The sequence below is a fragment of the Candoia aspera genome, chromosome 1 (genome assembly GCF_035149785.1).
Source record: "Candoia aspera isolate rCanAsp1 chromosome 1, rCanAsp1.hap2, whole genome shotgun sequence".
Lineage (NCBI taxonomy): Eukaryota > Metazoa > Chordata > Lepidosauria > Squamata > Boidae > Candoia > Candoia aspera.
The window spans coordinates 3,381,106-3,398,921 of record NC_086153.1 but is presented as its reverse complement, the minus strand read 5'-3'; the positions used below and the strand labels follow the sequence as shown (position 1 = coordinate 3,398,921).

Here is a 17,816-nt window from a genome sequence, read left to right as displayed (position 1 = left end):
GTTTCTTTCTTGAAACAGATGGATGTAGATATATGGGTGTGTGTATGTATATAAGCACCAGATCCATAGAAGCAGGGGTCTACCACACCAGACAGGACCCGAGGTGCAGACTGTGCAGAGGGGCCTCAGAGACAGTCCAACACACAGTGGCAGGGCATAAGAGGCAGGCAGGAACAGCATGCACTGAGCGGCACAACCAAGCGGCTGGCATTGTGTACAGGAACATCTGCGCAGCGTATTGGCTAGACCCTCCCAAGTCCAGATGGGAGATTCCACAGAGGGTCGTGGAGAATGACAGGGCTAAGATCCTGCGGGACGTCCAGATCCAGACGGACAGGCAGGTACTGGTCAATTGACCAGACATCGTGGTAGTAGACAAGGACCAGAAGACAGTGGTGGTGATAGATGTAGTGGTGCCAAGTGAGAGCAACATCAGGAAGAAGAAGCTGGAGAAGTACCAGGGCCTGAAGGAGGAACTGGAGAGGATGTGGAAGGTGAAGGCCAAAGTGGTCCCAGTGGGGAGAGCTGGGAGAGGGGCTCCAGCAGATCCCAGGAGCAACATCAGAGCTCTCTGTCCAGAAGAGTGCAGGGCGAGGAACAGCCCAGATCCTGCACAGAACCCTCAAACTCCCAGGCCTCTGGTGCTGGGCCCGAGGCTGAGGAAGACACACACCACCCATAGGGGTGAGAAGGGAATTTTATTTGTCTGTGTGTCTGCAACGCAGGCCACAAATGACTAATGAAAAATATAACCAGAGAGCAGGAATAAAACTCACAGGCTTCTCTCTTGGGCTGGGACAAGAGCGAAGCGCAGGACTTACTTAGAATTAAGGGAACCATAACTTCACCCTGCACACCAATGTCATTATGAACCCATTCTCTTTTCTCTTTTCCTCCCAGTCCTGGGCTAAGCAGAACAACATCTGGGCAACACCTGGATAAGTTGCCGGCAAGGCTTGGACTGGCTGCCCTGGGTCATCCAGCATCACCTTCCAGGTTCCACAAGTGTCAGCGGAACTTAATTTAAGGGTGACTTCCCACGGTCTCCCCCACTGTTCAGGCCCCCAACCTGAGGCAGCCACTTTGATGGGAGAGAAAAAGGATGCTGATGTTGCTAGGCACCCACCAGTCACCTAGCAACCGTCTGTAGTGGGAAAAGAGGGCGAGGTCACCTACATCTTCTGCCTTGGAGGAAATGGGAGATATTCTCCGCCAACTGACTCTCAACCATCTGTTGGTGACAAAGGGCCTTCCCTCTTCAGCTGCAGAGGCTCAGCTCCTCCGCAGGCCCATTTCTGCAGAACAGTCAAAATTCTGCAAAAGTTCAGCTCCAACTTGAATTCCAGCTCCAAGCTAGCAACAACAGGATTCCCTGCAAAGGGCTCAGGGGGAACGAAGAGGAGCTGCACCCAAGATCAGCTGCCCATGAGCCACAGGAATTGCAGTATTAAAAGCAAAACTTTGGCCTCTAGCCTTCAATCAAAGCCCAAAATTATGGGCTTGCGCGGCACTCGCTGCACAGGCAAAGGCAGAACTGGGAACGTCAGTGCAGCCAACGCAAGAGAATGGGTTTTATTTTATTTAAACAATTTATACAGCCACCCATCTCGCTAGGCAAACACGATGTAAACAGTGTACCAAAGAATCCAGGGATGGCCGCAGGGAGAGGGGCAAAAAAGTAAAACTGCACAAAACTATGCCCTGCAATGTGCAAAAAAAAGAGGTGGGGCTCTGATTGCATGGTAGTGGTTGCCATCTTGAATTTTTTGCCCCCCCCCCTCGTGGACATCCCTGCAAGAATCCCTCGCACCTGGTCAGCTCTTCCGTGAGTTAACTTTAAGCAAGCAAGGATGCAAGAATGGCATAGATTTCAGTTGCCAAAAATCAGGAAGACTCTGGTGGCGCTTTGACTAACCCATCTCACTTCATCAGATGCAATGGAGTGGCTAGCCCAGGGTTTTTTTTTCAAAGGTGGCCACTTTAAGATGGGTGGACTTCAACTCCCGGAATGCCCCAGCCAGCCAAACCCTGGGCTAGACGGATGCAGGATTTAATCTGGAGCGAGGCAGGAGAGGTGAAGGCGGTTATTAGGAGGCAGGTGACAGGTGAGACAGAGTAAAAGCCCGTCAGCAATTAGCAGTTGCAACGCGTTAATTGGCAAGCGTTCTGTAAACAGAGAATCTTGGAAACCGTGGGAGGACTCCCCCCCCCCGTTTCTAATGAGTTCGTTAAGGCAGGGGCTTTCTGCAGGATCGAAAGGCTTCTTCCAGGGTTTCTCCCCACCTGGGCTGGTGGTTGTTTCAGACCCACAGATGCCCCCCACTCCTCTTCCAGGCGCGTGCCAGTTCCCCCTTTTTCTGCCTTTCCCGGCTGCCCCACCACCTCTCATCTCACAGCCACGACAGTCGTGGACAAGAGGGCCATGGGTCAAGATGAGGCTGACATCTCTTCGGCTGCTTACAAAGAGGGGACTGCAGAGCAGAAACCGGCTTCTTCACTTCCTGACCACGTACATGGCCAGCTTCTCTTGCGACAAGGGGCAGGCAGCAACTGGCCGAGAGGCGTCCACAGCGATCCAGAGAACGCTGCCCAGAACTCCAGAAGGGCCAGATTGAAGGAGGAGGCTTGGAGCTGCCAACCCCTGCCACTGCTCTCACGCGTCAGTTGCCCTCTCCGAGTCTACGGCGCCAGATTCCGGCGTTCAGTAGATCTCCCGGTGGGGCTTTGGGCTGACAAGTGCCCTGTCCCGAAAGGAGACCCAGTCAATGTAAGGGCAAGAGGAGAACCATCAGCAGGGCTCTGCTGCCCTGGGGATAAGGAAGGCACTCCGGGGTATAATCACTTCCGTGCCCAGTGTGGAAAAATACCTGACGGAGAAATCGGCAGACCAACTACTGCTAAAAAAGAAGAGTGGCAGGAAGGAAGGAAGGAAGGAAGGAAGGAAGGAAGGAAGGAAGGAAGGAAGGAAGGAAGGAAGGAAGGAAGGAAGGAAGGAAGGAAGGGGGAGGGAGGGAGGGAGGGAGGGAGGGGGGGGAAGGGGAAGGGGAAAAGAGAGGAAGGAAAGGAAGGAGGGAGGAAGGAAGTGGGAAGGGGGGAGAAGGAAGAAATAAAGAAGGGAAGGAGGAAGGAGGAGGGAGGGATCCAATCTAAGGCACAGCACATTTACTGGGAGCACTATTTTTTAAAGACATCGTATTTTCCTTTTAATATAGTTTCTTCTTGTAGCTGAGCAGACTGAGAAAGAAAACAGGGCCCAAAATATGACGTTCACAGCAAAATCCAACAGCTTCTCTGCCTGCGAAGGACACTGGAGGGCTGTTCAGAGGGACTACGTGCCGCATGCAATTTTCAGTATGGTCCAAAAAGGAAGCTACTAAAACTACACAGCCTTTCCACAATTCAGGAGGAGGACTTCTTTCGAAAAAGTAAATGGGCAGAGATGCAAAGGGCGTTAAGAACACGAAGCAGCCCTTGCAGCTGAGATTAACAAATAGTGCCCAGTTCCTATATTGGAACTACATTTCCCATTTCTTGAAGCTGTGGGGTGACGGGGGTTGTACTTCCAACACCCAGGAAAGCACCAACTTGGGGAAAAGCACATATAGCCAGCAAATTGGATGGCTTTGAGAAACACCAAATCCAGGGTCCACCCAAGGGCATCGGCTATCAATGTTAAACAAAGTCTCTGTGTGCAGGAAACTATATTTATTTATCATGCCTTTACAGGTAGTCCTTGCTAAACGGCCACAATTGGGACCAGAATTTTGGTTGCTAAGCGAAGCAGTCATTGAGCAAATCTGACCCGGTTTTATGACTTTTTGCGGTGGTCATTAAGTAAATCACCATGGTCGTTAAGCGGGCCACATGGTTGTTAAGTGAATCATGCAATCCCCTGTTAATTTTGCTTGCCAGAGGCCAACCAGGAAGGTCAAAAACGGTGATCACATGAGCACAGGAAGCTGCAATGGTCATAAATGTGAACCAGCCGCCGAGCGCCCAAATTGTGATCACATGACCACGGGGACTCTGCGATGGTCGTAAGTGTGAGGACCGGTCGTAAGTCATTTTTTTCAACACCATCGTCAAACCATCACTAAACAAATGGCCGTTAAGTGAGGACTACCTGTATCTATTCATTTATCGGCACGTATGCTCCCTTGCTTAGGAAGCAACGCTCTCCAGAATGCCTAACCACTCGAGGCAAATAACAGCAGAAAATTCCACCGCTGTCTACCCATAAAAGCCATCTTTCCACCTGTCTCTCCCTTTCTTTGCCAGACTGCAAGAAAACTTAATCATGCAGGGAACCTTTCGATCTAGACCCTTTCTGCGCAACGCCCTGTTTTTCCTGCATCCTAAAGACTCCTTCCCTGCCTCTGCCTCGTTGTTTAACTCCCTTTTCTCCACTGTTTCCTCGGTGGCACAATTTTAGATTGCAAGTTCCTCGGAGCACAGATTTGCACGGTCACGCATGCCTTTGGTTGGAAATGAAGAAGCGGGACTAAGCTTCTGGCCAGCCCCACCAACATATTACACCCACTGAATGAATGCAGCCTCCATTATTTCTGAATTTTCATTTAAGAGAGCCGGTGAGATCCAAATCAAGGCTCGGTGGGGGGAGGAATTAAGATACACCCCCGGGAATGAGTGTGAAAACCCAGGGACAAGAGTGTAAGGCCCCCCCTCATACCTCCTCATTACATTTTCAGAGAGCCATAAAACTCAAATTGCCACCAATTTCTGTTTTCTTTCCCCTACTTATGTTGATACTCATAAGCCACTCAAGAGTGTCTGGAAATGGAGCAGCCTATAAATTGTGCTAATCAATAATACGGAAACAAAGAGAGAAGCAGGGGAGTAAAACGCAAACATTTGCCATTTCTGAATCTCAGCTTCCCTGAGCCAGCGTCTTTCCTAGAATTGCCGCTTCTAGGCAGCGTACGCTGGAAAGCCGATCCCCAAAATCTGTTTATTGACGCACTGGTTTATTTGTCGAGGTACTGCTTGATTGACAAGGTGGAAATAAGCTGACACAGACAAATTTACGATAAATAAGAACACAATATGATGCAGGTTCGTAGATCTATCTGGGAGAGGAGGGGTGTCTTACATACTCAGGCCCCAGATCTTTTCAGCCCTAACCTTTGGCACGTGCCGGACTACATCTCCCATCATCCCCATCAGGGTAGTCCAATACACCTGGGCAGGGGGGGGGAAGCAGACTGGAGAACGGTCTTAATCTGCAACCACTGAATCCCAGTTCTTGAGCCAAGACAGCCAGGGTCTCCAACTCGGAAAATCAAGGCAAGGAGGCCCACGTTCCGCTCTTCCAAAGGAACCAGATTCACAGATGCGGCAACCCACAAACAAACCCACATTACCAGCTCAAGATCGCACAGGGCAAGCCAAGGCCAACATCAGCGGACAAGCCATGCATCTTCACGATGACAGTCGCAAGGAAGATAAAGCAGCTGCTGGCGCGCCTTTATCCCCCCCCCCGTTAGCTTGCTCTCCTTCTAACAATTTCCACGTGCCCCCCAAAGGCCGTGCAGCTTCATTGAATCGAGCCCCCTCTGTACAGACTGCGATTCACCCTTTCCTTCTTGGTTAAAGAAGCAGAAACGATTTCTAAACAGGGGCAGCAACGCGGCTCCAAGCCCAGGGGTGGAGGGCGCCTCCGAGACATCACCGTCACTAGCCAGTCGCCGCCTTCCAAAACCCAACTTCTGTTGTAGGACATTTAGCGGCGCCTTCTTTTATCCAGATCTCAGCCTTGGGTGGGGAGACAAGCCTGTCTGCAAGAAACGCAGCCGGGCTATTTCAAACGCCTCCGCGCCAGCCTACGCCTGTTCCCGCGAAAGTTTGGGGAGGAGGGCAAAGTTGAGACCCTGCTGGACGCCACGGGTGGCGAGTTCTCTGTTCAGATGGGCGAGAATTTTTATGTCCCATGGCGCGCTAAACAATTGTGCCAAACCACTCTTGTCATTCCATGTGGAAATCCCTGGCTTTTGCCCCAACGTTCAAGGGCAAGCATACCCCCGAAAGGAAAAAAGGAAACCAGCGGGGGTCCCCCACGCAGACACTTGATGGTTTTCACAGCAGATTATCTTCCCGTTTAATCCGGAAAACGTCCCTTGGCCACCCTTGCAATGTTCAAGCATTTGCTTGAACATTGTGCAAATTTTCTCCGCAGCCAGCCCTTCGAGTGACGTTCCAGTCCGATTTTGCACGGCGAACCAGTGCGCCCAGCCGGTGCATCCAGGCTGCCCCGATGCCATCTTGATTTGGGGGGGTCAAAAATCAAAACAACCAGCCCCAACTTTTTCTCAGCCTGGACATCCTTGAAAAAGAAACCGCATGTGAAGATCCTTTAAAGGGAATTGAAATATTAACGAGCAAATTAAAAGAATGGTGCATTAGCAGGTTTCAAGATTAATAAACAGAAGACAGAGATGTTAACAAAAAATATGAAAGCAGAAGATCAAACAGAATTGATGAATAAAACGGGTTTCGAGGTTGAGAAGAAGGTAAAATATCTGGGTATCACTACGACAAACGTGAACCGCGTGTTATTTCAAAACAACCATATTAAGAAATGGAATGAAGTTTTAAAAGACATGTTAAAATGGGAGACACTACAGCTGTCATTGCTGGGGCGAACTTCTGTGATGAAAATGAACGTCTTGCCTGGAATGGTTTTTTTGTTTCAGACAATACCTGTTTTGACAACCGATGCACTGTTTAAACAATGGCAGAAGGATATCTCTAAAATTGTGTGGCAGGGGAAAAAATACACAAGTTAAATATAAGGTATTACAAGATGCAAAGGGAAGAGGAGGACTGGGTCTACCAGATTTGAAATTGTATTTTGCAGCTTGCTGTTTGGTCTGGATGCACGAGTGGGTGATGCTTAGAAATAGAAGGCTTTTAGAGTTAAAAGGACATGACCTGAGATTTGGGTGGCATGGGTATTGGTGGTATGACAAAGTCAAGGTCAATGTGGATTTTGAAAATCATTATGTTACAAGTGCCATATTTAGAATATGGAATATATACAAATTCAGTTTGTGCCCGAAAACACCTTTGTGGCTTTCAGCACAAGAAGCATTTTATAGACGAGCAATAATAGGCAAACACAAATGGCCAGCTTATCACGAGACACTAGAATTTTGCCAAGGGGAATACAAAATAAAATCAAGAGAAGAACTGGTGGCAGAAGGATATAGTTGTCAAGGGTTCTCTTATTTACAATTTATTGAAAAAAATTAAAAGAATTTATGGTTTTGAACATTGTAAGACTGAGTCTGAAACACAATTGTGCACAAATGACGAACATGTAATTGCTAAAACTCATAAACATTTACTGAAATTTGAAACAAAAGAAGAACAAGTGAAAGAAGGTATGATAAAGTGGGCTAAAAATTTTGGTTATAATATACAGATGGAACAATGGGAAAATATGTGGTTGAAAGGATTGAAATTCACACTATATTTTAATCTTAGAGCTTTTATAAAATGATGTACCGGTATATGTCACCAGAGAAACTGACTCTAGAATATATAAAGGCACTTCAAATTTATGTTGGAAATGTGAGCAACAGGAAGGGACATTTTATCAGGCTTGGTGGACGTGTAAAAAAGCCAGAAAATTCTGAATTCAGATACAGACACTGATTCAGAGGATTTTAAAAATGAATATACAATTGAGACCTGAGGTTTTTCTTTTGGGATTGATGGGCAAACAGTTGGAAAAAAAGTCATAGAATTTTGTTTTTGTACACTCTAACTGCAGTGAGATTATTGTATGCACAAAGATGTAAAGATTCGGCAGTACCCGCCATGGAGGAATGGATGGTGAAGATAACAACTTGCTGAGATGGCTAAACAGACTTCTTTGATCAGAGAAAAGACACTATCTATGTTGATTGCTGACTGGAAACCCCTTACGGACTTTTTGCATAAAAGAGGAAAAAATGAACTCAGGATTTATGGCTTTGATGATTAGACAGGATAGATTATAGAAAAAAGATAGTTAAGTTGTAACCATAGAGTCAGAGGAAAATTTATGATTGTACTTATAACTGCTGTAAAGAAGATCGGAAGCCCCGTCTCTGCATCATTTTTTCTTTCTTTTCTATTACTTTGCATTAGTTTTTATCTTCCTTCTTAAAAATCTTTAATCAAAGTGATATGTCAAAGAAACAGGAACCGGCCACAGACAAGTAGGCAGTCGTGTTTGTCTAGGGGATCAAAGGCAAACCAAGGGATGTGCGACCCCCAAAAGACTAACGGGTTTATTCTTGCCATCTTCTGTCACCACCAAGGAATTGGCTGTTTCTTGTACTGCCAATTTACCACGGCATTGGAAGAACTTGAACGTTGGAAAAGAAAAAAAAACTCCAAATGCAACAGCTGTTTAAACAGTGGACCGAATTTCTTAAAGAGGTGGCAAGCTGCCCTTTGCTGGATCATGCTTTAATCTGGATTCCTGTCCTGGGGGTGGCGGGGTGGGCTGGATGACCTCTAGGAGAGCTTCCGTCGATATGATTCAATGGCTAAAATACCTGGTTTCCTCCAGCAAATGCGAATGCCTGAAGACTTCCAAAACTGACAGCAGAGGGGGGAAAAAACCCATCACATTTTAGAAGCAAATAGGAAAAGTCTACGAAGTTATTGCTTGTGCCTAGAAAAACTTCTCCAGGCACAGGGGGGAAAAGTTTATTTTTAGGTTTTTGTGCAAATAACTACATGATCTGTCTCCCAAAAGGAAGGATGTGACCTGCAGGGACACAGCAGGCACTTTCCTGGAAAATTGGTAACCCTGCTGCATTTTGTTATTGGGAAAAGAGGATCAGCGGATCCTGTTTGACGGGGCAGAATTTTATCTAATCTTAACCAGAAGCAAACCCAGGGCACCAGGTTTAACTCTCCATCTCCTCCAGCAAATGCTTTGGGCCAAGGGGAACTCACTTGTAGCAAGTTAGGAAATCAAACCACTGGTTTGACTCCAGCATTTTAAACAGGCGTCTTTCTGCATCTCTGGGGATGCTACGATTCTGCGGCCATCCGTGAGCAGCATTCTCGAGCATGATAAGGCCGGCACATCCGACTGAGCAATGGATTCACTCCACATAATACCTATCATCCATCCAACCTCGGAGCATATTTGTCACCGTTGTTCTTTACCATGCTCCACGAGAACTGGATACCTACCTCTCCAATCAAAATACGACTAAAAATAACTTATCAAATGTATATGCCACAGCGATTTGATAGGACATGCGGCAACAGACCCGTCCAACAAGACCCAAGCAACAAGGGAGGAGGGTTGGGAAGCTAAGCTTCTCTTGCAAAAGCACGCCCTGGAGACTTTTCCACACTCCCTCCCCTTGCATTAAATCAGCAACAAAGGAGATGAAAAAAAAAAAGGGAGGAGAGAGGTCGTGTTTTGGAAGAAAAATCAGGCTGGTTCACCAGTGGCTCAACTCTGCTTAGCTCGTTTCTGAGCTGCACCACAGCTACTCGTGCAAAACACCTTTCTGTACCTCCGTGGGATTAAACCAACAGGTAGCAAATAACTTTGTTTTCGGCCCGTCCCCTAAACCCCAGGAAAATCCAGGTACAGTTACGCAATACCGCCAGACGTGCCTCTTCAGCTCCCCACGGATTTTTGACATATTTATGATAGCGAGGGACCGCTGCCACAGCTATTTTAACCCATTTCTTTTCCAGCGCAACAAAAACCTGTGACACAAGCTGGGGCATGCCTATTCCAGAGCAGGCCTCCTTACGTTAAAGGGGAGTCGCTGGTACTGGCAAGCTTCCAGACCTCACAGCGGGCCCTTTCCTTGTTCCACCTCACCGAAAGCAGAAATCAGAAGGATCGTGCCCAATCAAAGAAAGGGGTGGAAGTCACACGCACAGGTTTAATTCTACCCAGAGGTGCCACCCCCTCACAATCACGTCCAAACCGAACACAGTTACATTTCCCCCACAGGCTTTCTCTTAGCTGACTTAGAGAGCTAGTAAGACGTGGTCTGAAAAGAATCTGTAAAAGAATCGTAATCCACGTGCTCAAGGCGTTTCTGGACTAACCCCGGTGTGCTTAAAACCGAAGCGAACCTCTTTCTCCAAAAGTGTAGCTGGGTGGCCCCGACCCCTTAAAGTTGGTTACGTAGATAGCCCATCTAACTGGGTTAAATGTTGGTGTGGTATATTCCCCTTGGGATGCCTTTCGATGAAGAACGGCCTAAACATGGCTAAAAACAAAATAAAAATAAATACTTGTGTCTTACTCTTTCTTTTTCTTTCTTCTTTTAGGCTTTTAGTAGTTTTGAGGTCTTATTTGCACTGCTATCCACCCAGCAAAAAGACAAGATAAGCATATTAGTTCTGTATATATCTTATTCCGTAGCATATTTAGTTTTATTCAAGCTCACGCAAAAGGTGTGCACTCCCCACTTTTAAGATCAGAGTATCAACACACCTCACCCAACGCAGGGGATAAAGAGGGCTGTGATCCATGCAATCTTAATGCTAAAAAATTACTCATTTCCTTCTGATTGACATGCAGAAAATAATGGAAAATTAAAGGGGTTTTGTTTTTTTGTCCTATCTTCAATCCACCCATTCCGGGTAGAATTCAGCAAGACTAGGAATTCTGAATGGGTGAAAATGCAGCTTTTCCCAGCTATATTGCTGGACAATGGGATCTACCACCCCACCCTTAATGGCTACGAACTATGGGCATTAGAATCCAGTGGCAAGCACCTGATCGGAGAAAGTGGGGGGGGGTCAAACACTGGGTCACCCCCTAAGGCAAAAGATGGCTAAGGAAGATCATGGAAAATAATGGAACCCAGATGAAAAAATAGGGGGGGGGGTAGAGAATCAGTGTGTTTGATTCTTTGCAAGGCTCAACCTCAGCTGTTCTAACCAGTTTTAGTAAAACCCAGATGCCATTTAATCTGGATGGACTAATTTGGAATCAGAAGAAATGGTGATGTAAATACTTGCAGATCCCCTAAGAATCCTTTCCTGAGCTGAAGGCAGAAAAGGGAACCACTTTTAAACTCTCTTTTAAAGGGTCTCCTTTTCCAAAATTGGGGCAGGTCTGAAATCACCAATTTTAAGCCTGCCGATTTAGGCAAATAACTGGGAAATGACTGACTGACCGACAGACAGACAGACAACATTTGCCGGTCGTTTGCCTCTATCTATCTATCTGTCTTCCAAAAACCCCCCAAAATGTTGCCCACCAAGCTGAATTTTTAAAATCTGCAGCCGCCCCCCCCCCGCAAGCGCTTCGCAAATGAAGCCTGCCAACGGGATGCCCCATTTTTTAAGAGGGGCAAGAAACGGTCCGCGAACGCTCCGTTGAATCCGGTCCAGCGAACGGGCCGGCCGAAGCGGGTCACGCCGACCCGGAATTCTGTGGGGCGCGCGGCCGGGAAAGGGGGAGGGGGGACCGGACTGCAGCCTCCCCCTGCTGTGATTTCAGGCACCCCCCGGACGGCCCCCCCTCCATACAGTGCGCAGTTAACTCGGAGCGATTCCGCCGCCCCCTCCCCGGTTTGCAAAGAGCGGCGCTCGCCCTCGGGGCATCCCTGGCCCCGCAAACGGCCTGGCCGCGAGGGGGGCCCGGCCGGGACCCCCCTTCGGCGGTTCTCTGCGCTCCTCGAGGGAGGGGAGGGGAGGGGAGGGGAGGGGAGGGGGCTCCCAGGCCGGCGCCCCCGCCTCACCTTCCGGCGCTTGTCGGCGAAGGGCAGCGCCAGCCAGGGCATGGCCCGCGTCGCCTCCTGCCAGCGCGGCTGCTCCTGCTCGGCCGAGACGAAGACGATCTCCAGGCGCTGCGGCGCGGCCCCGGTGCCCGCGGCGCCCTCCGGCTCCGGCTCCGGCGCCGGCCGCGGCTGGAAGCGCGCGTAGAAGGCGGCCAGGCTGGCGGCCACCTGGGCGCCGGGCCCCCCGCCGCAGTAGCCGAAGTAGAGCCCGACCAGCGAGACGCCCCGCGCGGGCAGCGCCGCCGTGGGCACCGCCGAGCCGTCGGGCGCCGCCAGCGCCTCGCCCAGCAGCTCGGCCAGCGCCGCAGCGCCCGGCGACGAAGCCATGCCCGGCCGAGGAGCGCCCCGCCGCCGCCGCCGCCGCCGCCGCGCCAGCCAGCCAGCCAGCCAGCCGCCGCCGCCGCCGCCAGCGGGCGCTGCCGGCCCGAGTGCCCCGCGTGGCTCGCCGCCCCCGGCCTCGGTCCGCCCCCGCGGCCAGCGCGCAGACGCCGCGCCCGCCGAGCTGGCCGGCCGGAGCGGCGCCCGCCGAAGCGCTCTGCGGGTCGCGCAAGCCGGCGCGGGGCTGCCGAGGAGGGCGAGCCGCGCTGGCGCCGGGCGGGTCGCGTGGACGCGGCCGCCCGCGTGGGCTTTGGGGGGGGTCCCTGGGCGGGGCGAGGGAAGGGTGGGCCCCTTCGGGAAAGGGTGGGCCCCCGAGTCAGGGGCTGAGGGCCTTGCGTTGGTGGGGAGGCCAAGGGTGCATTCCGCAAGCTGGCGCGACGCGGCTTGCTCCTGAGCATGCACAAAGGGCCAGGCTAATGTTATGCACGAGGATGATGATGGGTTGGTGGGGCCCCAGCAAATCGCAGGCGTTCCTCCTTGGCCTGGCCTGGCTGAGGATGATGGGAGTTAAAATCCAACCCAGCTGGAGGACACGTTTTTGCTTAGAGGCTAGGAAGGTGCTGCAAACCGTGCTGTTTGCAGTTAGGACTTTCTGCTTAATCTGGATGCTCATGCTGGAAACATCTGGCTCCAGCTACTTCGCCAAAATAAAGTTAACACTGAGGAAGCCACCTTTGTTCTTCCTACATACACACCCCAAATTGGGCTTTGAAAGGATATTGTGTGAATTTAATTTTTTCTGCCTGCTCGCAAGAAGGGCCTTTTTCAACTTTCCGTTAAATTATCCTTGCACGTTATGTATGAGATTAAACATCGCCATTAGTGCAATTCACAAGGGAGTCTGCAAAACTCAGGGGAATTTTTTCCATGCACCAGCCCGATCCTCTTCTGCAGTTCTCCGACCATCCCCCATCCGAGGCCAGGTTTGTGCAACCCGGCTAAACTGTTTTGGGTAGTTAACGAATCATTGCCTATGTCAGTGTTTCTCAACATTCTGGCTGGGGAATTCTGGGAGTGGAAGTCCACACATTTTAAAATTGCCAAGGTTGAGAAATGCTGGTCTATGTTATCACTGTCTATGCAATCATTGTCTGTTGGGAACACAGCATCGCCTTGCAGGTTATGTGAACCAGGCCTTCATGGCAAGCTAGCATATGCCTGTTAGTTTCCATCATACCATATGCATGTTGTGTGAATGCAACAAGGGTCTCCTGTTGACTTGGGTTAAAGGTTCAATGCCCAGATCCATCAGCAGGGCAGGAATTTATCAGCACCAAATTCCCATGAGAACCTTAATGTAGATTCAAATTCATTTTGGTAGCCTATTTATTATCAATCTATAGATCTAAAAATGGTTTCATCCCCACTTTCCTTCCAAAAGCTCACAACACCTGTTCCTCTAATTTTACCCTTGCTATAACAACCCTGTAAGGTAGGCTGGACAGAATGGGGGGCTTGAAAACACCCAGCGCCTTTCTGTGGCTGAGGGTGGACTTGCTTTCGCTGGTCCCAGTGGAAAAGGGGACCGAAGGTCTTGTGAAGAACAGGGTTGGGCCCCATTATCTATTTCTTTCCTTCTCCATTTTGGTTGGTGCTTGTAGATCATCCCAGACTAAGCTGTTTTTCAGGAACGGGAAGAAACTAACTTGCCCTGGGCTAAACTTCAAATGAATTATTAAACGGACTGCAATGCCTACAATTGCAGGAACAACAAACCAGGATTCCAGCCAGTCTGAGCTCGTTACTGCCCTGTTTGTTCCAGCTTGTCCTTCCTGTTATTGCAAAGTAGTTATGCTAACTAGCAACCGGATGCTTTCTGTTCTCTTGAAACTGGAGGACACTGGGTTGTTTCCTATAAGCCAGAATTCATAAAGGATAATCCTTGGTTTGCTATTCTGGTTTGTAAGGGAAGCACAAACGCAGCTTGAGTTTTGCTAACCGGAACCGGAATGTAATCAGGGCAGAGACAAGATGGCGGGGGGACGGACCTTCCACTTCCTCTTCTTCCCCAGCTGTGCTAAATGTTGGGTTTATTCATTCCTGGTTTCATTCTGCTGTTTTTTCTTTTAATTGTCCTTTTTAATTGTATGCATTTGAATCAATGTTGGCTGGTTGAAATATTTGCTGAACACCAAAGGCGAATCAAGTAAGCACGTAGTGCTGGGATCAAGTGCGGTGTGTGTGCTGATCGGTGTGACTGACCCCAAGTTTGAAGAGCTAAAAGCAGCTAGCCCTGGTTAGCGCTCGGAGAGGAGACCACCCGGAGTGGATTAAACGGGGAAAACTTGAAAAAGAAACGGAAGAAGGCATGGGCAAACCCCCTCATTTCACGAATGGACACCCCACCCCCATTCCACCCTTCAGTCATTGGTACCATGACCATATTTCCTTGGAAAAAAATAAAAGGACAAACTTTAACAAGGGGCAAATCTGAAAGAGGTTCACAAGGATTAAAAAAATAGTAATTTTCTATGTTTATAACTTTGCTTCACAAAGGAAAATTCAAGGGCGAACCCAAGGAAATAAATAAGGGAATCTAAAAGATGGCTTTCTGAAATATAGGGCTGTCCTTTATAATAATGGACGTATGGTATATGGTCACTGAAATCCAGTGTTTCTCAGCCTTGGCAAATGGAAGATGGGTAGACTTCAATTCCCAGAATTCCCCAGCCAGTGCTGGCTGGGGAATTCTGGGAGTTGAAGTCTACCCATCTTTCAGTTGCCAAGGTTGAGAAACTGCTGTAGTGATTGGTCAATTTCAGGCTTTTCTGGAGGTGATTGAGCTAAAGTGTATTTTGTGTTTTAAGTTTATAAAGGCCACCTTCTGGCGAGACAACCCAGGCTTGGCTTGGCTTGGCAAAGGAGTGGCGCACGACCACACAGTTTACCTTCTCGGGGGACAGAAGACTTCCCCCAAAAGCTGAAATGGCTGAGTGGAGTACTCATAAGGACAAGCCCTGCCGAGGCCCCCAAACCTGGGGAAAACGGGTGACTTCCCAACATTCTTGTGAAAAGGGATGGGGCACTGCAGAAGCGGTGAGGTTCAGATGCCACCTCGTGGCGTCCAAGGAGCCCTGCATTTTGAAAAGACCCAAGGCCACAGCCTCGCCTTCCTACGGGGAGCTCAGGGCTGATCTTCCTTGTCGCTCCCATCTGGTAGTCGTTGGCTCCTTTTGCACCAGGGAGACATCGGTACTTTGGGAAAGGGGACCACTGGGTAACTCTACTGCCCCTTTTTGACTGGGTTCTCTTCGTCCTCGTGAGAAATCTTGCAAGGCAGGGGAAGAAACTCGTCCCTGGCTTGGTGAGGGCTAACAAGAGGGGCTGCTTTGACCCAGGGCTCAGTGTTCTTCTTTGGGGTGTGAGTAGGATCTGCCATTTCGAACTGTAGAATCCTAGCATTGGAAGGCGTCCTTGAGGTCATCAAGCCCAACCCCTGCTCAGTTTTCATTTTGTTCCTTTGAGTCCGTGATGACTCCTGGCCACTGCCTGGACCAGTCCCTGCAGTTCTCTTGGCGAGGTTTTTCAGAAGTGGTTTGCCATTGCCTCCTTCCTGGGGCTGAGAGAGAGTGGCTGGCCCAAGGTCACCCGGCTAGCTTTGTGCCTAAGGCAGGACTAGAACTCACAGTCTCCCGGCTTCTAGCCTGGTGCCTTAACTACTATCCGGAAGCATCCCTGACCAGTGGCCGTCCAGGCTGTGTCGAACACATCCAGTGAAAAGGAGGCCACCCCCTCCAGATCACTGGTTCCACTACCAAATTGCTTTTAATCTTAATTTTTCTCTCTGCGTGAAGTTGGGATCTGCCTTCTGGTAACTCCATTTCCTGCTCTCCAGATCAAGAGGGCAGATCTTAACTATATTTTTTCTGAGACCCTGCAGGTCTTTGAAGGGGGCGTCACCCTTCCCCCATTGCCCCTTCCTCCAGTCTACCTTTTTAGGGCTTGATCTCTCGTCTACCTTCCATTCCTTGAGGAGGGCAGCTCCTGGCCTACCTTGCAGGAAGGTCTGGGGACAGCATTCTTCTTGCCAGTGATCTGGAACATTTACAACACTTTTCAGCGGCGCCAAGAGAAAACCTTGGGCCAGGAGACTGAGAGGTTTTACGGGGTTAGAAACTGAATATCTGGTTTCTCTTGGCAGACGCAGGTCCTGACGTTAGCAACCCGGTGGCCAGTTTTACTGTGTTATTTTGGAACCTTAACAAAATAGTTACGTGCGTCAGCGTTTGTGGCTTTAGGACGGCCTTTTAGGATCAACCGTCAACAGTAAAAGAGCAAGCAGTCAAGAAATATGCCGCAGGTTGGCACTTGGTAGAGCAGCCACACAGGCCTTGGAAAAGATATTTAAATGCCCTGGTGTGTCTCTACCTACAAAGATCCAGCACTGGGCTAAACGGTGTTAGGATCCACCAGGACAATAATAAACTTGTTAATTTCATGGTGGCACAACCCCCCGTCCCCTGCCAATCCTTGCAATAAATCAACTATCTTGCAAAAAGTTATATTGGTAAAAATCCTGAGCCACGCCAACTTACAAAATTAACCCCCTCCCCGCAAAATGCAGAATGGGGGCAAGGGAGCAAAAATCACAAATACTGTGCTTTGGGTTGTGAAAGAGCATTGCATACGCTGGAAGTTCCCATGGTTATAAAAACCCTATGGTGTGGAGCCGCCTTAACCGCTTACTCCATATTCAGGACCGAACGTCACTCCTGAAATACAGTAGTCCTCGCTCAACACCCATTCGTTTAGTGATGGTTCAGACTTATGACGGTGCTTGAAAACTGACTTGCAACTGGTCCTTGCACTTGACCATCAGTGTCCCTGAGGTCACGTGATCACAATTTGGGCGCTTGGCAACCAGTTCACATTTATGACTGTCACAGCATCCCATGGTCACCATTTTTGAACTTCCCGGCCAGCTTCTGGCAAGCAAAATCAATGGGGAACCACGCGATTTGCTTAATGACCACGTGATTTGCTCAACACCCATGGTGATTCACTTAACGACCATCACAAAAAGGTCGTAAAATTGGGTTGGATTTGCTTAATGACCATTTCACTTAGCATCTGAAATCCTGGTCCTAATTGTGGTCGCTAAGCAAGGACTACCTGTACAAAAGTTAGACAGCATAGATGGAGACGAAGTAGAGCTACAGACAGGGTATGGGTGTCTGCAGGGTGCGGTCAAAAAAATGAGGATGGGCCCCACAACAATGCAGTGGAAGTTCCCCCTGTTTTTTATGCACATAAAAAATGGGGACCTTTGGTCACACCATTGCAGCTGCCATATTGACTCTTTTGACCACATCCTGGGGATATCCTTGAAGCATGGTGCTAAGAGCCAGTTTGGTCTAGTGGTGAAGGCGACAGGCTAGCAACCAGGAGGCTGTGAGTTCTAGTCCCACCTTAGGCCTGAAAGCTGGCTGGGTGCCCTTGGGCCAGTCCCTCTCTCTCAGCCCAACCCACCTCACAGGGTTGTCGTTGTGGGGAAAAGAGGAGGAGGAAGGAGTGTGAGGTATGTTTGCTGCTTTGACTTATTTATAAAAATAATAAAGGCAGGATAAAAATTAAAAAATTAAAATTAAAAAAAAAATTCTGGTGGAAACCATCAGTGGCCAGCAAAACCCTCAACTGTTTTCTCTGGGCAAAAAAAGG

The 17,816-nt window shown here is 49.2% G+C and overlaps 1 protein-coding gene across 1 annotated transcript in view; it reads right to left on the bottom strand.

The window, feature by feature from the left end:
* NXN (nucleoredoxin) overlaps positions 1-12,170 on the bottom strand; it is a 69,379-nt gene extending 57,209 nt beyond the window's left edge. The window contains exon 1 of the mRNA XM_063295964.1: positions 11,742-12,170. Within this exon, the coding sequence (XP_063152034.1) occupies positions 11,742-12,107 (366 nt within the window). The 5' untranslated portion in view covers positions 12,108-12,170. The remainder of the gene's footprint in view (positions 1-11,741) is intronic.
* Positions 12,171-17,816: the final 5,646 nt, after the last annotated feature.